The sequence below is a fragment of the Salvelinus sp. IW2-2015 genome, linkage group LG32 (genome assembly GCF_002910315.2).
Source record: "Salvelinus sp. IW2-2015 linkage group LG32, ASM291031v2, whole genome shotgun sequence".
In the NCBI taxonomy this organism is placed as follows: domain Eukaryota; kingdom Metazoa; phylum Chordata; class Actinopteri; order Salmoniformes; family Salmonidae; genus Salvelinus; species Salvelinus sp. IW2-2015.
In genome coordinates, this window is record NC_036871.1 from 35,469,961 (window position 1) to 35,493,165 (window position 23,205).

The 23,205-nt window shown below is 43.5% G+C and overlaps 1 protein-coding gene across 1 annotated transcript in view; it reads right to left on the reverse strand.

Moving 5' to 3' along the window:
• Nucleotides 1–23,205, reverse strand: part of LOC111956443 (uncharacterized) — a 38,804-nt gene that overhangs the window by 12,314 nt on the left and 3,285 nt on the right. Inside the window, exons 3-4 of the mRNA XM_070436582.1 lie at nt 21,252–21,291; nt 18,918–19,433 (exon numbers count right to left, since the gene is read on the reverse strand). Coding sequence (XP_070292683.1) covers nt 18,918–19,433; nt 21,252–21,291 — 556 coding nt within the window. The remainder of the gene's footprint in view (nt 1–18,917; nt 19,434–21,251; nt 21,292–23,205) is intronic.

The window sequence follows — 23,205 nt, forward strand, 5'->3', positions numbered from 1 at the left end:
AGCTGTCTGCTTTCAAGTGTGCGGGATTTCTAACCCGGAAGCTTATAAGAAATCCTGCGTATGGCCTCCGAACCATCAAACAGGCAAAGCGGGCCCAATACAGGACTAAGATTGAATCGTTACTTACACCAACTCGGCGCATCGTCGATGGGCAGGGGCCTGCAAACTATTACAAAGGGAACAAAGGGAAGCCACAGCGCGAGGCTGCCAGTGACACGACCTACCAGACGAGCTAAAATCACAATCTATGCTTGCTTCGAGGCAAGCAAAACACTGAGGCATGCATGCATCAGCTGTGCCGGCACGGATCAAAGTAACTCTACGCGAAAGCGCTCTCATCTGTGTATCACTCTCTCCATTAGCACGAGTGGAGTAAGACCTTTTAAACAGGAGTAACATTCACCCCTCACGCCCCCTCCCACCTCAAGGCCACGGGGGCCAGACGGGTCAACCAACCAGGACGTGTGCCTCCGGCATGTTGTCTGACCAACGGGCAGGTGTCTTTCACTGCATTTTCAACATGGTCCCTGATTGAGTCTGTAATACGAACATGCTTCAAGCAGACCACCATAGTCCCTGTTGCCAAAGAGCACTAAGTAACCTGTCCTAAATGACTACAACCTAGCACTCACGTCCGTAGCCATGAAGTGCTTTGAAAAAGGCGGGGTTCATGGCTCCACATTAAAACACCATTATCCAGAAACTCTAGACCGACTCTGAATTTGCATAGTCGCTCCAAACAGATCCACAGATGACGTAAATCTCTATTGCACTCCACACTTGCCCTTTCCCACCATCGGACAAAAAGGAAACACCTTACGTCGAGAATGACTATTATTGACTGCAGCTCAGCGGTCAACACCATAGTGCCCTCAAAGCCTCAACACTAAGCTAAGGATCCTGGGACGAACACCCGCCCTCTGCAAACTGGATCCTGAACTTCCTGACGGGGCTGCCCAGGTGGTGAGGGTAGGGTAGCAAACACATCTGTTCTCTTCTTTTATAATCACAGCCGCATATATTCCCCCCCAAGCAGACACATTGATGGCCTGAACAAACTTTATTTTGACTCTAAATGTAAACTGGGAAAACCAAATATCCTGAGGCTGCATTTCATTGTAGCTGGGGATTTGAACAAGGCTATCTGAAAAAACAAGACTCCCTTAATTCTATCAGCATATCGATCATATGTGCTACCAGGGCTGGTAAAACCTAGGTCATGTTAGGTCTAAACTTCCGCCGACGCATAAAAGGAGCCCTCCCCCGCCCATCACTTTACCGAGAAAAGCTTGAACCACGGACTCCATTTTGTTTGCTCCCTTGGCCTTATAGAAAGAGACTAAAACAGGAAGCTTCCCGCGCTCAGTCTGTTTCAACACTGTCCGGACCCAATCTGATTCCACGCTTTCAAGATTGCTTCGATTCACGTAGGATTGGGATATGTTTCCGCATTGCGGCAAACAACAAACATTTGACGAATACGCTGATTCGGTGACGAGTTTATTAGCAAGTGGCAGCCTGCGATGTCGTACCAAACCGCCAAACTATTAAACATTCCCAAACCAGAAACCTTGATTGATGCAGCATGTCGCGCGAAACTTGAAAAGCGCAAACCCACTGCTTTTAACAGGCAAGGTGACCAGACATGGATTCCGAATACAACAGTGTTAGCTATTCCTCCAGCAATCAAAACAAAGCTAAGCTCAGTATAGAGGGACAGTAAGTTGCAATTCAATGGCTCAGACCACAAGAGGTATGTGGCAAGGTCTACAGTCCAATCACGGATTACAAAAAGAAAACCCAAGGCCCGTCGCCGGGACCTATGTTCTTGCCTTCCCAGAAAGACCTTAACAACTTTTCTTTGCCTCGCTTTGAGGACAATACAGTCCCCACTGACAGCGTCACCCGCTACCAAAAACCTGCGGGACTGTCCTTCTTCACTGCAGCCGACGTGAGTAAACATTTAAAACTGTTAACCTTCGCCAAGGCTGTTTAGGCCCAGACGGGTTTATCACCCAGCGCGTACTCAGAGCATGCGCACAGAACCAGCTGGCTGGTTGTTTTACGGACATATTCAATCAATCCTTATCCCAGTCGTGCTGTCCCCACATACTTCCAAGGAGGGCCACCATTGTTCCTGTCCCCAAGAAAAGGCTAAAGGTCAACGTGAAGTCTTAAACGACTACCGCCCCGTAAGCACTCACGTTCCGTATCATGAAGTGCTTTGAGAAACTAGTCAAGCGACCCATATTCACCTCCACCCTACCTGACACCCTAGACCCACTCCAATTTGCTTACCCGGCCCCAATAGTTTCACAGACCCGGACGCAAATCGCAACCACAACTGCCACACTGCCCTAACCCATCTGGACAAGAGGAATACCCTAATTAGAATCTGTCAGCGACTACAGCTCAGCAGTTTAACACACATAGTAACCCTCCAAAACTCGCATTCACCTCGAGCACCCTGGGGTTCTCGACCCCGCCCTGTGCAACTGGGGTACTGCGACTTCCTGACGGGCCGGCCCCCAGGTGGTGAGGGTAGGTAACAACATCTCCATCCTTTCTCTAAACAGAAACCCAAACATATGGCAGCAGATCCCACCAAGGTCTGCCATTGAGAGGTGACTCTATAGTTCCCTTAAAAAGAAGAGCCCTTAGTAAATCCGCTTTCATCTGTGGAGCTTCCCATGTCTTGGAATACACTTGCCATCGACGACACATAACCTGCACCACTAATCAACACCTTTCACAAAATGCATGAAGACATGGCTGAAAGGTCAACCAGATTTGTGAACATAATCCCTAGCTGTTGTATTGCCGCTTTCCGATGGTTGTCTGTGGTCTGTAGCTTTGTGAGTGGGGAAACACTTTGTTCCCTTTTTTTTGCCATGCACGCCTCAACTCCATATCATCAAGTTTGCCAGACCGGACACTGCCAGTGGTAGGCTGATTTACCAACAACGACGAAGACCGGCCTACAAGGGAGAAGTGAGAGCCCTCGGGAGTTGTGTCAGGAAAATAACCTCACACAACGTCAACAAAACAAAGGAGATGATTGTTAGACGTCAGGAAACAGCAAAGAGCGGGAGCACCCTGCCTATCCACATTACGGAGAACAGTAGTGGAGAAGGTTGGAAGTTTTATGTTCCTCGGCGTAACACATCACAGACAAAACTGAATTGGTCCACCCACACAAGACAGCGTGTGTGAAGAAGGCGCAGCAGCACCCTCCTTCAACTCAGGAGGCTGCGAAAAAATGGTTGTCACCAAAAGCACTCACAAACTTTTACAATGCATAATCGAAGAAGCATCCTGTCGGGCTTGTATCACCGCCTGGGTACGGCAAACTGCTCTGCCCACAACCGTTAAGGCTCTCCAGAGGGGTAGTTGAGGTCTGCCAACAACGCATCACCGGGGGCCGAACATACCTGTCCCTCCAGGACACCTACACCACCCGATGTCCACAGGAAAGGCCATTAAATTCATCAAGGACAACAACCACCCGAGCCACTGCCTGTTCCACCCCAGCTATCATCCAGAAGGCGGAGGTCAGTTACAGGTGCAATCCAAAAGCAGGGACCGAGAGAGTGAAAAAACAGGCTTCTTATCGTTCAAGGCCATCAGACTGTTAAACAGCCACCACTAACAAATTGAAAGTGCGCTTGCTGGCCACATACTGACTCAACTCCAGCCACTTTTAATAATCGAAAAATGTATGTAAAAAATTGTTATCACTAGCCACTTTAAACAATTGCCCACTTTATATGTTTACATTGCCCTACACTTACTCATCTCATATTATTATACTGTTACTCGATACACACTACTGCATTTGGCCTATTGCCGTTCTGTACCCATTCCACTCAATTCGATTATATCTTTATTTACCATATTCTTCATCCCTCTACACGTGTTGTGTTATAGGTTAGGTTGTTGATGGTGAAATTGTTAGGTTAGATTTACTTTTTGGTTATTTACTGCATTGTCGGAACTAGGGAGCACAAGCATTTCGCGACACTCGCATTAACATCTGCTAACCATGTGTATGTGACCAATAACATGTGATTTGATTTGATTTGATATAGCCTGTCCACATGACGCATGCATTACCAGTACCACCTGTATAATAGCCTCCACATTGGGGACTCTTTACCAGTACCCACCTGTATATAGCCTCCACAATTGACTCTTGTAACCAGTACCACCTGTGTATATTTAGGCCTCCACATTTGACTCTGTAACCAAGTACCACCGTATATAGAGCCTCCACATTGACTCTGTACCCAGCTTACCACCTGTTATATAGCCTCCACATTGACTCTTGTACCGGTTTACCACCCTGATTATACCTCACTACTGTTCATTTTCACTTTGTCATTTACTGTTTAAAAAATGTATTTCTTTACTGATCTATTGTTTACCTATACCTAGTTTGTACTTAAAAAAATTGCCCGCACTCGTTGGTCGGGGCCTGTAAGTAAGCATGTTCACTGAAGTTCCTACACCTGTTGTATTCAGTGCAACATGACAAATGTGTGAGTGTGTTTGTGTGTTAACAAAACGTGCGTAACCTGAGACGTGCTCACGCGTCAGTTGTTGTGGTATGTGTGTGCATTTGGTGTGTTTGTGGTGTTTCAGTGCCCAAAATTGTGTTGGGGTGCGCGTGCGTCTGTTGTGTGCGTGTGCGACCAGGTGATGTGCTGTCGTGTGTGCGTGTGTTGTGTTGTGTGTGTGTGTGTGTGTGTGTGTGTTTGTGTGTTGTGTGTGTGCTGGGTGTGTGTGTTTGTGTGTGTTGTGTGAGCTAAGCGTGTGATTCATAGGTGTTGTGTGTTGTGTGACAAATGCAGCTAAATGGATGTCCTTCACAAATGAAATGTCTACTGTTCTCTTCTACCCTTTCAGATTCTTCCATGGTTTTTGGGGGGTTGGGGGGGGAAATGGCACAAGGCTTCCCAGTTCAGGCCTAAAGCGTTATCACTCTAAACAGACTGGAATGTGATGCGAGTGTGGTGTGTGAGTTGAGTTGGGTCGTTTTTTTTGTTTTTGATGTGTGTGTGGCTGGTTGTTGTGTGAGCTGTGTGTGGTGTGATTGTGTGTTGGTGTGTTGTGTGTTGTGTCGTGAGCCCCTTGTGTGTGTGCGTTGTGGGATCGTCGTTAACATGGGAAAATAAAGGTGTTTGTGTGTGTGTTGGTGGTGATTGTGTGTGTGGGTATGGGAGCCTCATGTGTGTGTGTCGATGTATGTGTTGTGGACGTGCGTTTATGGCAAGACGGAGAGGTGTTTACATTGTGTGGCGCACGTCCTTAGCTTCCTCTAATGAGCCAATTGTGCATTCGACTGATAAATAATGTGAATGTGACACATTGAGAAAAGTGTTTATAGATAAGTGCTATAGTAGGCAGACAACAGAATACTTTAATATTACAATTGAGCAACTGTTCGTCCACTTCAGACTCTTTACAGGACACCTCGGAGGTTCTATTACCAGGACACCTGCTGAGGTTGCTTATTACAGGACACCATGTGATGTTCTAGTTACAGGGAGCATCTGTATGTTCTGATACAGGGATATCTAGTTCTCGTTTGATGTTCTAGTTACAGTACACCTGTGTATGTTCTATTACAGGGACACCTGTGATGTTTTATTACAGGAACAGGTGATGTTCTAGTACAGGGGACATCTTGTGATGTTCTATTTACAGGATATCTATCTGTGATGTTCTAGTTACAGGACACATGTGATTGTTCTATCAGGACACCTGTAATGTGCTATATAGGACAGCCTATAGTCAAGCCGTGTGATGTTCTATTGCAGGACATCTGGAATGTTCTATAAGGGACACATGGTGATGTTCTATTACAGGATATTCTATCTGTAATGTTCTTTAACAGGACATCTGTTGATGTTCTATTACTGGATATCTAAACTGTGAAGTTCTATTACAGGACAGCCTGTTGATGTTCTATTTGCCACTAAGGAACATCCGTGATGTTCTATTACAGACACATGTGATGTTCTATTACAGATTATGCTATCTGTGATGTTCTATTACCAGGACATCTGGTGTTCTGTACGGGACAATCTGTGATGTTCTATTACAGGTCATATGCTATCTGTGATGTTCTATTACAGGACACCTGGGATGTTCTATTACAGGGACATCGGTGATGGTCTATTACAGGATAATCTATCTGTGATGTGTCTATTACACGAGCATCTGTCTGATGTTCTATAAGACATCTGTGATGTGTTATTACAGACATCTGTGATGTTCTATTACAGGATATCTATCTGTGATGTTCTATTACAGGACATCTGTGATGTTCTATTACAGGACATCTGTGATGTTCTATTACAGGACACCTGTGATTTTCTTTTACATGACATATATGATGTTCTATTACAGGACACCTGTGATGTTCTATTACAGTACACCTGTGATGTTCTATTACAGGACACATGTGATGTTCTATTACAGGACACCTGTGATGATCTATTACAGGACACCTGTGATGTTCTATTACAGGACACCTGTGATGATCTATTACAGGACACATGTGATGTTCTATTACAGGACACATGTGATGATCTATTACAGGACACATGTGATGATCTATGACAGGACACCTGTGATGTTCTATTACAGGACATCTGTGATGATCTGGATATCATAAGGTGAATGCACCAATTTGTAAGTCGCTCTGGATAAGAGCGTCTGCTAAATGACTTAAATGTAAATGTAAAAATGATCTATTACAGGACATCTGTGATGTTCTATTACAGGACACCTGCAATGTTCTATTACAGGAGACATCCCACACAGTATTACAGGAGACACCCCACACGATATTACAGGAGACACCCCACACCTGGTACCACAGGCTGTATACTCTATATTGTGTGAGATGTATATTGAACCTTTATTTTGATACTCAATATATGTTATGATGTTCTATGTTATTGTAACCCAATTGTCTCTTGTGGTACAGCAAGCGCTTTCGGGGATTTTCTTTTCTTTATTGTTCTTTCAGTACAAATTGTCACAAGAACAAGAGTGAATTATATTACTCCAGTGCTAAAATAAAAGTCCAATATACCTCTCACAATCGTACCCTATAGAATGGTAGAGATAATGCAGATGATTCAATAGTGGTGGATATCCCAACAAGGTACTGTATATCTCATCGCCCCTGGAAACACTCATCTTCATAGTCGGAACAGCAGGACAATACATTTCCCTGTCAAATCTGATTTATCCTTCTCCCTCTCTCTCTTTCTTCCTCTCTCTCTTTCCCCCTGTGTCTTCCTCCCTCTCTCTTGCTAGCCCTCTCTCTCTTTCTCCCTCTCTCTCTTTCTCCCTCTCTCTCTTTCTCCCTATCTCTTCCTTCCTCTCTCTCTGCCTCCCTCTCTTTCGCCACTCGTTCGCATCTCTCTCTTCTCCTCTCCCTCTCTCTCTTCCCCCACTCTCTCTCTTTCTCCCTATCTCTTCCTCCCTCTCTCTCTTTCCCCACTCTCTCGTTCGCATTTCTCTCTTTCTCCCTCTCCCTCTCTCTCTATTTTCCCCTATCCTCTTCCTCTCTCTCTCTCGTATCGCCCTCTCTCTATTTCTCTCTCCCGCTCTCTCTCATTTCCACCTTCTCTCTTCTCCCTCTCTCTCGTTCGCCCTCTCTCTCTTTCTTCCTTCTCTCTTTCCCCATCTCTCTTCCTCCTCTTTCTCCCTCTCTCTTTCTCCCTCTCTCTTTCCCCCATCTCGCTCCCTCCTCTCTTTCCCTCTGATAATACTCCTGAATGAAAATGATCAGAGGATAGTTCTTTCGTTTTGCAGCTGTTTTTGATCTGTAATAGAGATCCCAGAGGCCATGGAGGCTCAGAGAGGACAAGGTTTGTTATCAATCGCTATAAGAACTGCATAGAACGCCTCTCACCTCACCAAGACACTGTCTGCCATCTAGTTCATTATGTTGTGTTGCAATGAGCAAAGGTAATGATTTCTGACACATGTAGATTGATACGGTTTGTAATAGTCTCTCTCTCTCTCTCTCTCTTCTCATCACTCTCTTCTCTCTTCTCTCTCCTGCTCTCTCTCTCTCCTCTCTCTCCTCTCTCTCTCTCCCTCTCTCTCTCTCTCTCTTCTCTCTCTTCTTTCTCTGTTAAATCAAATTGAGCTTTTATTAGCTGGAAAGGGACAATTCGGATGTTACAAAGCAATATGATACAATTACAATGCGTTACATATAATACTTGAAATAAATAATTGGGAATGGGGAATCCCAATACCTCTCCTTAGCCTTCCGCCTCCGTTTTGCATTAACGCGCATTGCGTCGAACGTGGTGTCTGATAACTTTGACTGAGGCGTAGTGCCTTTTCAGCCTACTAGTTTGGCCCTCCAAACGAGCGAATCCAGATGCAAGACTTTCCTATCAAGTGGTTCCATAACTCAAGGGCCCTGGGTTCGGTTCGAGGAAACACTGTTCCTACAGTCTTGCTTCGTACTGCAGTTAACTGAACCCGGTCGAAGTCATTTGGCCCATATAATGAATATATTAGTTAATGTTGGACACAACCATTTTGATACTATTATTCATAATACATTTATGAAAATTGCTATTTACACCAACCCAGCCTGACTATCTAAATTAGCTATGCCAGCTATACATTAGCAATTGTATTTTGGGTTGACATTTGTATGAATTATATTTGTGTTATTTAATGTTTTAAGGGACTCCTGAGCATAACCAGCTAAACAGGCTGTCAATCTTGTGAAAGCCCACTGGATGTAAGGAATCTAGCTGGCTAGCAATTGTTTTGTCAAATTCGAATGTACAACTTTGCAAGCTTGCTTGCTGTTCCTGAAAAATATTTCAAAGTCAATCAGTCATTTGTTTATTAAACTTCTTATGGCTGAGTCCGTTTCGGATCGATATGACAAGTCTTTTGACAGTGCAGGGCGCCCATTCAAACACCAGAAATCTCATAATTAAATTTCAAACCATACAAGTATCTTATCATTTTAAAGGTAATCTTGTTGTAATCCCACACAGTGTTCCGTTTCAAAAAGGCTTTACAGCGAAAACACCACAAATGATTATGTTAGGTTCACCGCCAAGTCACAGAAAAACAGAGCCTTTTTTCTAGCCCCGAAGACAGGAGTCATAAAAAGGCATAAATAGAGGAAAAAATAATCACTAACCTTGATGATCTTCATCAGATGACACTCAACGGACTTAAATGTTACACAATACATATGTTTGTTCGGTAAAGTTCATATTTATATACACAACAATCTCAGTCTCATTGGCAGGTTATCGTTCAGTAGTTCCAAAAAATCCGGTGATTTTGAGAGAGCCACCTAATTTCAGAAATCTCATAATACGTTGATCAACGATACAAGTGTTATACTTGGAATTTTAGGTCCACTTCTCTTAATGCAACCGAGCTGTGTCGAATAAAAAAAAAAAAAACATTACGGAAAAAGCAAACCATGCAATAATCTGAGTACGGCGCTCAGAGCCAATCAAGCAAAAGATATCCGCCATAATTGTGCCGTCAACAGAAGTCAGAAATAACATTATTACGACTTCATTTACCTTGATGATCTTCATCAGAATGCACTCTCAAGAACCCAATTCCACAATAAATGTTTTGTTTTGTTCGATAATGTCACATCATTATGTCCAAAAGCTTTTGTAAACAAATCCAAAGTCACGAAGCGCGTTCACTCGGAGCAGACGAACATGTAAAAAGTTCGTTACCACCTGTAGAAACATGTCAACATGTATAGAACCATTTTAGGATGTTTTTTAACATATCTTCAATAATATTCCAACGGAGAATTCTTTGTCTTCCAGAAAAGCAATGGACAGAGCTCGCTCTCACATGAACGAGGGCCACGAGCTCCAAGCATTTGCCAGACTCTGCTTCATTCCCCTCTCAATTCGGCCCCAGTCACAGTAGAAGCCATCAAACAAGGTTCTATAAACTGTTTGACATCTAGTGGAAGCTTGGAAGTGCAACATGGACACATATCCCACTGTATCTTCAATAGGGAATGAATGGAAAATCGGACCACCCAGATTCCACTTCCTGGTTGGTTTCTTCTCAGGTTTTGCCTGCCATATGAGTTCTGTTTATCACAGACATGCAGTTCAAACGAGTTTTTAAGAAACTTCAGAGTGTTTTCTACAAATATACTAATAATATGCATATATTAGCAAACTCGGACTGTGGCAGAGCAGGCCGTTACTCTGGCCACCGTCCCATGGCACCTTATCCATCCAAGCCTACTAACTACTGCCCACAACGCATAAGAATAGTTAGTGTTAGTTAATCAGTTACGGTTAGAGACGAAACGACTATTTGTCATGGCATTGCAGTTGAAGTAACGTAGCTAACACCTTTCTTACTTAATGTAGTATGTAAGAACGAGGAATAATTACAAAAACTGTGATTCTATGGACGGAAGTGCTACATAGCCGTTCTACTGTAAGAACGTTTGGTATAGATGATTGTTCTGAACAGTGGTTTTAATTGCTTTTACAATGCTTCCCACTGTTTACATCAATTCCATGAAAGTTGTAAGGGAGAAAAACCGACCTGAGCTGAAGGAAATGTGACTGATTACATGTCAAACTGCTATTACTAGAATGAAAGGTCTGCTTCAGGCACTACTGCACATTGAACACCAGCCAGAGTATGGCTACATTACTCACTCATACTCCACATTGATACCCACAAGCCAGAGGATCTGCTGTAGATACTACTCTACTCACATTGACCACAGCCCAGAGGTATGCATATCATTACTACTTACGTTCCTAATTGAACATCCAGCGCAGAGGATGGCACATTACTACTTACCTCCACATTGAAACCACAGCATGAGGATGGCTACCATTACTATTACTCCCACTTGACCACAGCCCGAGTGATGCTACATTAACTACATACTCCACAATTGAACCACAGCCAGGGATGCTACATAGCTACTACTCCACATTGAACCACACGCCAGAGGATGCTTCAATACTACTACTCCACATTAACCACAGCAGAGGATGGTACATTACTACTTACTCCACATTGAAACCACAGCCAGAGGATCTCGGCATACATTACTACTTCCTCCAAACATTGTTAACCACAGCCAGAGGATGGCTAATTACGACTACTCCCATTGAACCACAGCCAGATGATGGCTACATTACTATCCCAAGAACACTGTTGACATTTCAGCACATATCTGTCCCTCGCTCTCTTTCTCAATCTCTCCTTTCTCTCTCTTTCTTCTCTTTCTCTCTCTTCCTCTCTTCTCTCTCCTCCTCTCTCTCTCTCTCTCTCTCTCTCTCTCTCTCCTCTCTCTCTCTCTCTTCTCTCTCTCTCATCTCTCTCTCTCCTCTCTCTTCTCTCCTCCTCTCTCTCCAACATAGAAGGCACCACACAACACACAGCACGTACACACACAGACAACCGCACGTACACACATTTGTTTTACTATCCTTGCGGGGACCAAACAATTGATTCCCATTCCAAGTCATATTTTTTCTAACCCCTAACCCTAAACCCAAACCCTAACTCTAATTCTAACCCTAATAGTAACCCTAACCCTAACCCCTAAACCTAAAATAACATTTTTCTTTGGGTACCAGGGAGGGAGAGGGAGAGACCATTAGGAGATATTATACACAGCTTATATTGACTTGTGAGATCTCTTTTTCAGAGAGCATCGATCTGATTAAGACATGCCAGCTGGAGACTGTAGGTGTGTGTGTGTACTTGAATGTGTGTGCATTGTACTGTATGTGTGTTTATGAAATAAATCTTGGGAGCTTAACATTCCGAGTCAAGAATGGTGTGTGTGTGTGCATGTGTGCGTGTTTGTGAAATCTTGTTAAGTGGGAGCATAGTTGTTCAGAGGCAGCGGGCTGGAGAGCTCTGCTGTACCTAATCGAACTAGAGAGCGTGACGCCCTGATTAAAAACCCCTGAGAACACACACAGAGCCACACGCAAACACACATAGCCGCAAATACACCACACAAACACACTCGCTCACACACACGCACGCACACACACACACACACAAACACACATTCTCTCTCCATCAGACAAATACTTGCTATCTCTAATATAGAGCACACACTCTCTCTGTCTCTAAAAAACACACACTTCCTACCTTTATTTTATTAAGCGTTCTTCCCTATAGCCTGTTCTCTCCTGAATCTCTCCTGACTCTACTGCTCTCTCCTGACTCTCTCCTGACTCTCTCCTGAATCTCCTACTTTCTCCTGCTCTCTCCTGACTCTGTCCTGACTCTCACCTGACTCTCTCCTGACTCTCTCCTGACTCTCTCCTGACTCTGTCCTGACTCTCACCTGACTCTCTCCTGCTCTCTCCTGACTCTCTCCTGACTCTCTCCTGACTCTCTCCTGATTCTCCTGACTCTCACCTGACTCTCTCCTGACTCTCTCCTTACTCTCTCCTGAATCTCCTACTCTCTCTGACTCTCTCCTGAATCACCTACTTTCCTCCTGACCTCTCTCCTGCTCTCTCCTGACTCTGTCCTGACTCTCACCTGACTCTCTCTGACTCTCACCTGACTCTCACCTGACTCTCCTGCCTCTTCTCCTGACTTTCTCCTGCTCTTTCCTGACTCTCTCCTGACTTTCTCTGCTCTCACCTGACTCTCTCCTGACTCTCTCCTGACTCTCTCCTGAATCTCCTACTCTCACCTGACTCTCTCCTGACTCTCCTGACTCTCTCCTGAATCTCCTACTATCTCCTGACTCTCTCCTGAATCTCCTACTTTCTCCTGACTCTCTCCTGCTCTCTCCTGACTCTGTCCTGACTCTCACCTGACTCTCTCCTGATCTCTCCTGACTCTCACCTGACTCTCACCTGACTCTCTCCTGCTCTCTCTCTGACTCTCACCTGACTCTCTCCTGACTTTCTCCTGCTCTCTCTGACTCTCACCTGACTCTCTCCTGACTCTCTCCTGACTCTCCAGGCTGACTGAATATACAGTATTTTTCAATATGTGCGTTAGGTTGCGGTGGTCAGGGTGAAACACAGCAGCTATATAAACCACTACCCACACTCCACATAGAGGAGAACAACGATTAACCTTCACCCTCATTTCCATATACCTCCACCTTTCAAACCCCATACCTCCACAACGCCCCATCCCTCCCTCCCTCCCCCCTCCCTCCCTCCCTCCTCCCTCTCTCTCTCTCTCTCCTCTCTCCTCTCTCTCTCCCTCCCTCCTCCCTCTAACATTTCGTTCTGCACTTCCATCTGACCTGACAAATACCCCTGATCATCTTTGAGTGGTCGTAACTGTAGAGCGAGAGAAAGAGAGAGAGAGAGAGAGAGGGGGGGGGGAAAGAAAGAGACAGCGAGTGAGTGAAAATCACGATAATCTTCTGACCTATACCTCTATCCCCCATCCCCCCCTTTCCCATAACCCTTGAACCTGAAGCTGTCAAGCCCCTATAGTCCTCAAGAGATAGTCACCTCCACAGGGAGAGAACTACAATTCATTATTCACCTCTCTCTAGATCACCTATCTCTAACATTTTCCTCCATCCTGTCTTTCACTGCACTGCACATTATGGTGTGGTGGATGACAGAAGAATTCTTTCCCTTGTGAAGAAAAACCCCTTCACCACAGTTGTCCAGATCAAGAACACCCTCCAGGAGGTAGGCGTATCTGTGTCAAAGTCAACAATCAAGAGAAGACTTCACCAGAGGAAATACAGAAGGTTTACCACACGATGTAAACCATTGGTAAGCCTCAAAAACAGGAAGACCAGATTAGAGTTTGCCAAACAACATCTATAAAAAGCCTGTCCAGTTCTGGAACAACATCCTATGGACAGATGAGACAAAGGTCAACTTGTACCAGAATGATGGGAAGAGAAGAGTATGGAGAAGGGAAGGAACTGCTCATGATTCCAAGCATACCACCTCTTCTGTGAAGCATGGTGGAGGTACTGTTATGACGTGGGCATGTATGGCTACCAATGGAACTGGTTACCTTGTATTTATTGATGATGTGATTGCTGACAAAAGCAGCAGAATGAAGGAGGGCTGATTCTGACAGAGATAAACGGCGAACGAAGGCATTCACACGTAAATACATTCATGATTTCTGACACCAAATGGGCAGCAGTTCGTGTGCAAAGTATATGAATACTATAAGAATAGTTTCTAGATTGTATCAACGATAGGTGTCTCTTTCTCTCTCTCTCTCTCTCCCTCTTCATCTCCTTTGTAAAAAGCCACTGTCACGCTCGTCGTGGTAATCATACTCGGACCAAGGCGCAGTGTACATAGAGTTCCACATGTTTATTATTTGAAACTCAAAAAAACAATTAAGAGCAATGAAACGTGACGTTCTGTAGAGCTCACAGGCATCAACACGAAAACAAGATCCCAAAAAAACCAGTGGGGAAATGGCTGCCTAAATATGATCCCCAAATAGGGATAACGATAAACAGCTGCCTCTGATTGGGAACCAAACCAGGCCAAAATATAAATAAATGCACTAGATTACCCACCCTAGTCACATCCCGACCTAACCAAAATAGAGAATTAAAAGGCTCTCTATGGTCAGGGCGTGACAGCCACCATATTGTGCCAGTCCACTAGGGATCTTTCTCTCATGTATTAAGTGTGTATGTTTATTCTGTGTTATTATTTAGTTAGCTAGTAAATAAATAACTAAACCAATTTGTGTAGGACTGAATCATGAGTAAGGCTGGGTTTTTTACAGATCCAAGAAGGTTACGACTGTTCAGAATGATGATATGATAAGAGGTTATTATTTAATACGTTGACTGTTTTATGGATGTAATGGGTAAAGACCTTTAGAGTTTAATTGGGGAGATGGTAACTCTTTAAACAACCACTCTCGTGGTGCCCCAAATTCCTAATGAGTTCTTTGTTACGTGATTAATTTAATCTGGTAACAATTAAACATATTTAATTGATTTGATAAATCACAGTCATCAGATTAATTAAAGCAAAGTCACGACAAAGTTTAAAAGCTTATTTCCATTGTGGTCCTTTTGAAGAGGAAAGAAGGAAGGGGAATGCAACATGGTTATTTAGCTGCAATAGTAGTGGCAACAGACAATGACAGTCAAAATTGTTGTTTGATTCATAACATGAGATAAGTACAATTCCCTTTCCTAATAAACAACTCTGGACACGTACATATCCCTTGTCTCACATGCCCTTAATATATAAAACAATCAATCCCTAATATATACAAGACAATCACAATATGAGAAACAACAGTCACGAAATATGCTATCCCAGGCATTTTCCTTCTCAGCCACGTACTATAATCTTACGACACACTTTTGAGACATGCTACTATTTAGCCATTTTTTTCAGTGAGAACTTGAAACTACCTATGGARGTTATAAGTTTCAAATTCTTAGGAAGACTATTCCAAAGAATGGCAGTTTCTTTCCCCATACCACTTTTAAATCTAAAGGAACAGCGTCAGTTTCACTCCTTCTAGTGGAATGGTTATGGTTATCCCGTACCAAGTTAACCTCTTGACGCTATGGGTCAGATTTTTATTTTAATTTTTTAAATAACGTTCCCAAGGTAAACGGACTATTTCTCAGGTCCAGATCGTAGAATATGCATATAACTTACAGACTAGGATAGAAAACACTCCAAAGTTTCTAAAACTGTCAAAATATTGTCTGTGAGTATAAGAAAACTGATTCTGCAGGCAAAAACCTGAGAAAATCTAACCCGGAAGTGATTATTTATTTTTTAAATCATTGCCCGTCTTTCTTCCATTTAAAGGGGTATCAACCAGATTCCTTTCCCAATGGCTTCCTCAGGCTGTGACCAGGCTTTAGACATAGTTTCAGGCTTTTATTTTGAAAAATGAGCGAGATTTTTCAAAACTAGTCAGGTGTCTTCTGATTAGTTCCTGCGCGAGAGAGAGGTAGCTCTCCATTTTCTTTTTCTCTCTTATTGAATAGGTTACGGTCCGGTTGAAATATTATTGATTATGTTTGTTAAAAACAACCTGAAGATTGATTATAAAAACATTTGACATGTTTCTACGACCATTATGGATACTTTTTGGAATTTTCGTCGAACGGAACGAGGCTTTGGTTTTCTGAACATAACGTGCAACCCAAATGCCGTTTTTTTGTTATAAAAGTAATATTTATCGAACAAAAAGAACATTTGTTGTGTAACTGGGAGTCTCGTGAGTGTAAACATCCGAAGATTATCAAAGGTAAGCGATTCATTTTATTGCTTTTCTGACTTTCGTGACCAAGCTAACCAAGCTAATATAAGGCTAACTGTTCTAGCATTGATTGATACACTCACAAAAGCTTGGATTTCTTTCGCTATAAAGCATATTTTCAAAATCTGACACGATAGGTGGATTAACAACAAGCTAAACTGTGTTTTGGTATATTTCACTTGTGATTGCATGATTATAAATATTTTTAGTAATATTTTTGAATCTGATAATTTTCTTCTGCCTTTCAGGACCGGAACGAGGCTGTAGTTTTCTGAACATAACGCGCAACCCAAATCAAAGGTAAGCGATTCATTTTATTGCTTTTCTGACTTTTGTGACCATGCTAATTTGGGGCTAGCTGTTCTAGCATTGATTGATACACTCACAAAAGCTTGGATTTCTTTCGCTGTAAAGCATATTTTCAAAATCTGACACGATAGGTGGATTAACAACAAGCAATGATCCCGTAAAAGGGATCCGTAGCGCAGAGAAGTTAAAGTAGTTAAATAGGTACCTGGGGACCATACAGTGGACAATCTGATGTACAAGAGACAAATTAATCTGAGAGACTCTCGCCTCCACTTTGAGTGGGAATCCTGACTAAGAGATGAGATGTCTGCAATTTATTTTGTATTATCTTGGGGGCACTATTGTACCAGGAAGAGCATGCATAGTCAAAGTGACACTGAACAAGAGCCCTGCCAATGTCCCCATTGCATTCTTATCCAGATATTTGGAGGTTCTAGCCAGGAACCTAATGTTATGGTTCACTTTGGAGATAACGTTTTGTGCCATGATCTCCCCTGTCAGATGGTTATCTAGCACACATCCAAGATCATTAGCAGTCTTTTGCTGTGACTACTATGTCACCTACTACCACCTTAAAATCAGGGCATTTCCTCAGTTTCACTTTGGACCCGAACAAGATATTTTTCCAAGGTGAAGAGACAGCTTATATACATTGACTGACATTCAGAAGTTCAGCACTGAGGGCTTTTTCAACCACATTTTTGTTTTTGTGGGAAACCAACAGTGCAGAATCATCTGCATAGAGGAAAATGTCACATGTAAAGGCCAATTTCAGATAATGTATACTTATGCAATAGAAAGAAAAGTGGATCTAGCACACTCCCTTGGGGTACCCTGTAGTTCAAGATTTGGGGTTTAGACAGTGATTTTTCCACATCCACCATCTGTTTTCTTCCTTGCAGATACGAGCTAACCCATTTTACTGCTAAGTTCTTAATGCCCATGGCTCTTAGTTTGATTAACAGAATCTCATGATCCACTGTATCAAACACCTTTTGGAGATCTAACATAACCATATCACGCAATTTCTCTCCATCTTCTTCCTTCCGTATGTGGTCAGTTAGATATAGTAGGCAAGTGTCGGTGGAATGGGATTTTCTAAATCCAGATTGGAGCTCATACAATAGGTTATGTAAGGAAATATAACTGTCAATCTGCTTGTACATAATCGTTTACATGACTTTCGATAAAACACACAGGATTGAGACAGGCCGGTAGTTTCCATTATCTAACTTATTCACTTTTTTATACAAAGGAATGACCCTTGCGAGTTTTATTCCACTGGGAAAACACCCTAGTTCAATAGACAGATTCACAATGTGAGTTACACAGGGGGTAATAACTACAGCAGCATCCTTTAGAGATCTGGAAGGAATGTTGCCAAAGACAGTTGCCTTGGAATGCATCAAGTGCATTACGCTTCTTTAGCACAGTTGACTCAGACACCTCCTCAAATGAAAAGGCATCTACTTGGATCCCCTGCTGTGAGTAAAACTGCTAGACATGACTCTCCCCATAGCAACCTGATTGACAAGGTAACTTGCTAAGTAATGTATTAGCTATAGTTGTAAAATAGCTATTCAGGCTGTCTGCAAGCATGGTCTTGTCTGATGTATCCTTTCCTCCAATGTCCAAGCCAAGATTACGAGTTTTGGTCTTTAATCTGTTACTGTTACCTAACAGCTTCAGACACTTCCATAATTTACTCCGATTGTTCCTATTTTCAACTATTTTGTCATTAAAATAATCTTTCTTGGCCTTTTGTATCATCCTGTTGACCTCATTTCTTAATTTCTTATAGTCTATAAATATATAATCTACCCAGGACTTCCTGAACTCCAGAAAGCGTTAATCTCTACACTTAATTGCCTTTAAAATGTTATCGTTTATCCACGGTTCTGTCCATTGTTCTTCTTTGCTAAATTCTAAAAAACAATCTGGAGCCTTCTTATCTACAGCATCATAAAACAATTATTTAAAATGGCCCCAGGAATTTTCCACCTCATTGCATTTCAATACAGAAGACCAGTCCAATTTGCTCAAACAATTAACAAAAATATCTGCACTATAATTCTTCATAGACCYCATTTTTATTGAGTAATGACAATTAAAAACTTTTTTCTGAACCTTCCTACTATAGAAAATGATTGAATGATCCCTGAGCCCATAGTGTTTCAAATCCTTGATCTATCCGACACCAACACAAGGTCAATGATGGTTTGGGTAGAAGGACAGATCCTGGTGGGCTCATTAATCAGTTAGTATAAGGCAAACAGATTACAAAAATTCTTAAGAGCTTTAAAAGTAGCATGGCCCTTTTTGACTGTCTGTCTCGACTGGGGCCTCCCTCGGCATCCTCTCCTGGTCTCCCTGTCGTGCTCCGACTGGGGCTTCCCTCGGCATCCTCTCCTGGTCTCCCTGCCGTGCTCCGACTGGGGCTTCCCTCGGCATCCTCGTCCTGGTCTCCCTGCCGTTGCTCCCGACTGGGGCTTCCTCGGCATCCTCTCCTGGTCCCTGCCTGCTCCGACTGGGCCTCCCTCGGCAATCCTCTCCTTCCTGGTCCCTCCTGCCCGTTGCTCCCGACTGGGGCCTCGCCTCGCATCTCTCCTTGGTCCTCCCTGCGTGGCTCCGGACGGGGCCCCTCGGCAATCCCTCCTCCTGGTCTCCCTGCCGTGCTCCGACTTGGGGCCTTCTCTTCTCTGGCCATCCCTCTCTCTGGTCTTTTCCCTGGCTGTGCTCTCGACTGGGGCCTCCCTCGCAATCTCTCTCCTGTCTCCCTGCCGTGCTCCGGACTGGGGCCTCCCTCTGGCATCCTCTCCCTGGTCTCCCTGCTGTTGCCCCTGATAGCAGATGGAAAGGATTAGGGGTTTGGTTGTCAAAATGATCAGGTCTGAAGATCTCTATTTATCATGCATACTTGAAAGACAATCTCTATTTAATCATGCATACCTGAAAGACAGATCTTCTATTTATCAATTGCAGTGAATGACATATCTCCTATTTATCATGCATACCCTGAAAGACAGGATCTCTATTTATTCATGCATACTGAAAGACATGATCTCTATTTATCATGCATTATCCCTTGGAAGACAGATCTCTATTTATCATGCATACTTGAAAGACAGATCTCTATTTATCATGCATACCTGTAAAGACATATCTCTATTATCATGATACGTGGAAAAAGAGCAATTATCTCTATTTATCAATGCATACCTGAAAGACAGATCTCTATTTATAATGCATCCTGAAAGACAGATCTCTAATTTATCATGCATACCTGAAAGAACAGATCTCTATTTTATCATGCATACCTGAAAGACAGATCCTCTATTTATCATGCATACTTGAAAGACATATCTCTATTTATCATGCCATACCTGAAAGACAGATCTATATTTATCATGCAGTACCGTGAAAAGACAGATCTCTTATTTGTCATGCCATACCTGGAAAGACAGATCTCTATTTATCATGTGCATTACCTGAACAGACAGATCTCTATTGTCCATGCATACCTGAAAGACAGATCTCTAATTATCATGCATACTTGAAAAGACAGATCTCTATTTAATCATGCATACCTGAAAGATCAGATCTCTATTTGTCATGCATACCGTGAAAGACAGATCTTCTATTTATCATACATACCTGAAAAGACAGATCCTCATTTATCGATAGCATACCTGAAAGACAGATCCTCTATTTATTCATACATACCTGAAAAGAAAGATCTCTTAATTTTGTCATACATAACCTGAAAGACAGATCGTCTATTTATATCATACATACCTGAAAGAAAGATCTCCATTTATTCACATACATACCTTGAAAGAGATGCATACAGAGATCTCTTTTATTCATGCATAACCTTAGAAGACAGAGTCTCTATTTTAATCATGCATACCTGAAAGACAGATCTCTATTTATCATGCATACCTGAAAGACAGATCTCTATTTATCATACATACCTGAAAGACAGGGTCGTCGCTCCTTCCCTTCTGACCTTCTCTATTATAGCATGCCGCTGCTCCAATGGATTTATCGCTAGAAAAGGTCCTCGGCACTGATGAACAACTCCAGACTGTAACAGGCATATAGTAATTATGAGGTTTCCCCCATTTATTTGGCGTATACCCCTGACCTTAAACGCCCTTTTGGAGGGACTATGCCAGCAAGAATATACAAACGTGTTAAATAAGGTATTATTTCCCGTGGCCAAAATGCTTAGTGCCAATCTGGTCTTCTGATTAAAACTGCATATTTGTCAAAAGGACATCAACTTGATGTACAAAAAGGGCCAGTATCTGTAACCGTTCATATAAAACCGTAAATTAAAAATGCTGCCAACACGCCAAACTTTCCAGCTAACATCTTGTTTTTTCAAGTTGATTCTATAACATTCAATGGACATTCAATCTACGTGACTTCAAAGAGGGCCAGCCTACTTTCTGACACAGAATGCAATGATGTGTACTGAACCTGTCGCTCGTAATAAAGTGTAGTGCGTTATGAAATCCATGCCCTTGCTCCACCACACACAAATGTAACTTGTTTAAATTTTGTCTCTATTTTACTGTAGCCCCTCAAGCCATCCACTTTTCGTTGCATACCGACTTGTTCTCCATTAGTCCACTTCCTCATTCCTGTTCTACTTCCTGTCCTTGTCATGTCTCATCTGGCAGGATGTCCGATCTGCATGAGTGGAAGAGAGAAGAACAATTAATCACCTCTGGTACTCCTCCGTCCCCTAGCAATCTCTCTTTCTCTCTATCTGTCTGTCGTTCTCACTCACTCTCTGTCTGTCTGTCTGTCTGTCTGTCTGTCTGTCTTTGCCATACCGACTTGTGCTCCTTAGTCCACTTCCTCATTTCTGTTCTACTTCCTGTCCTTGTCATGTCTCATCTGCAGGATGTCCGATCTGCATGAGTGGAAGAGATAAGAAACAATTAATCACCTCTGGTACTCCTCCGTCCCTAGCCAATCTCCCTTTCTCTCTATCTGTCTGTCGTTCTCACTCACTCTGTCTGAGCTCCTGTCTGGTCTGATCTCGTCTGTTCTGTTCTGTCTGTCCTGTCATGTCCTGTCTGTCTGTCTGTCTGTCTGTCTGTCCTGTCTGATCTGTCTGTCTGTCTGTCTGTCTGTCTGTACCTGTCTGGTCTGTCTGTCTGTCTGTCATGTCTGTCTGTCTGTCTGTCTGTCTTCTGTCTGTCTGTCTGTCTTGTCTGTCTGTCTGTCGTCTGTCTGTCTGTCTGTCTCTGTCTGTCTGTCTCTGTCTGTCTGTTCTGCTCCTCTCTCTCTCTCTCTCCTCCTCTCCCTCCCCTCCCCCCTCTCTCTCGTCTCCTCTCTCTCTCTCTGCTCTCTCTCTCTCTCTCTCTCTCTCTCTCTCGCTCTCCATCTCTCTCTCTCTCTCTCTCTCTTCTCTCTCTCTCTCTCTCTCTCTCGCTCTCTCTCTCTCTCCTCTCTCTCTCTCTCTCTCTCTCTCCTTCTCTCCTGTCTGTCTGTCTGTCTGGTCTGTCTGTCTGTCTGTCTGTCTGTCGTTCTGTCTGTCTGTCTGTCTGTGTCTCACTCTTCTCTCTCCTCTCACACACACACCACACACACACACACACACACACACACACCACACACCCACACACACACACACACACAACCACACACACACACAACACACACACACACACACACACACAGCATGTTCATCCCCTGACAGTAGCCCCTCCACTCCTTCTCATTTTAGTATGCTTATATAAGGGAGTCCAAGGAGAGGGACAGAGGAAGAGGCATGAGGAGACGGTGGGGTGAATTAAGCGAGAGGAAGAGGAGGACAGGCACAGAAGGAACAGAAAGAGGCGAACAAGGGAAAGGAGGAGAGCCTGGAGAGGACAGAAAAATTAACTAGGGAAAAGAGAGAGGAAGAGGGTAAAGAAGGGAGAATGATGAACACACTTAGAAAAAAGAAAAAAAATAGGAAGAACAGAAGAGATGGGGAGGGATAAAAGGAGAGGAGGGGGAGGGATAAAGGAGAGAGAGAGGGAGGGATAAAAGGGAGAGAGGGGGAGGATAAAGTAAGAGAAGAAGGGGGATTAAAGGGAGAGAGAGGAGGAAGGGATAAAGGGAGAGAGGGATTAAAGGGAGAGAGAGGAGGAGGGAGGGATAAAAGGGAGAGAGAGGAGGGAGAGATAAAGGAGAGAAAGAGGGGGAGGGATAAAAGGGAGAGAGAGAGGGGAGGGATAAAAGGGAGAGAGAGCGGAGGGATAAAAGGGAAGAGAGAGAGGAGAGGAGAAAGAGGGGGAGGGTAAAAGGAGAGAGAGTGGGGAGGATAAAAAGGGAGAGAGAGGAGGAGGGATAAAAAGGGAGAGAGAGGAAGGGAGGGATACAAAGGAGAGAGAGAGGAGGGAGAGCGAGGGGGAGGGATAAAAGGAGAGAGAGTGGGGGAGGGATAAAAGGGAGAGAGGGGGAGGGAGGGAAAAAGGGAGAGGAGAGAGGGGAGGGATAAAAGGAGAGAGGAGGGAGGGATAAAAGGGAGAGAGAGAGGAGGTTGTGTTTGGGCTCTAGGCGTTGGCCTCCTCTTACTTCTGTCTAAATATCCCCTGTGTAAGACACACG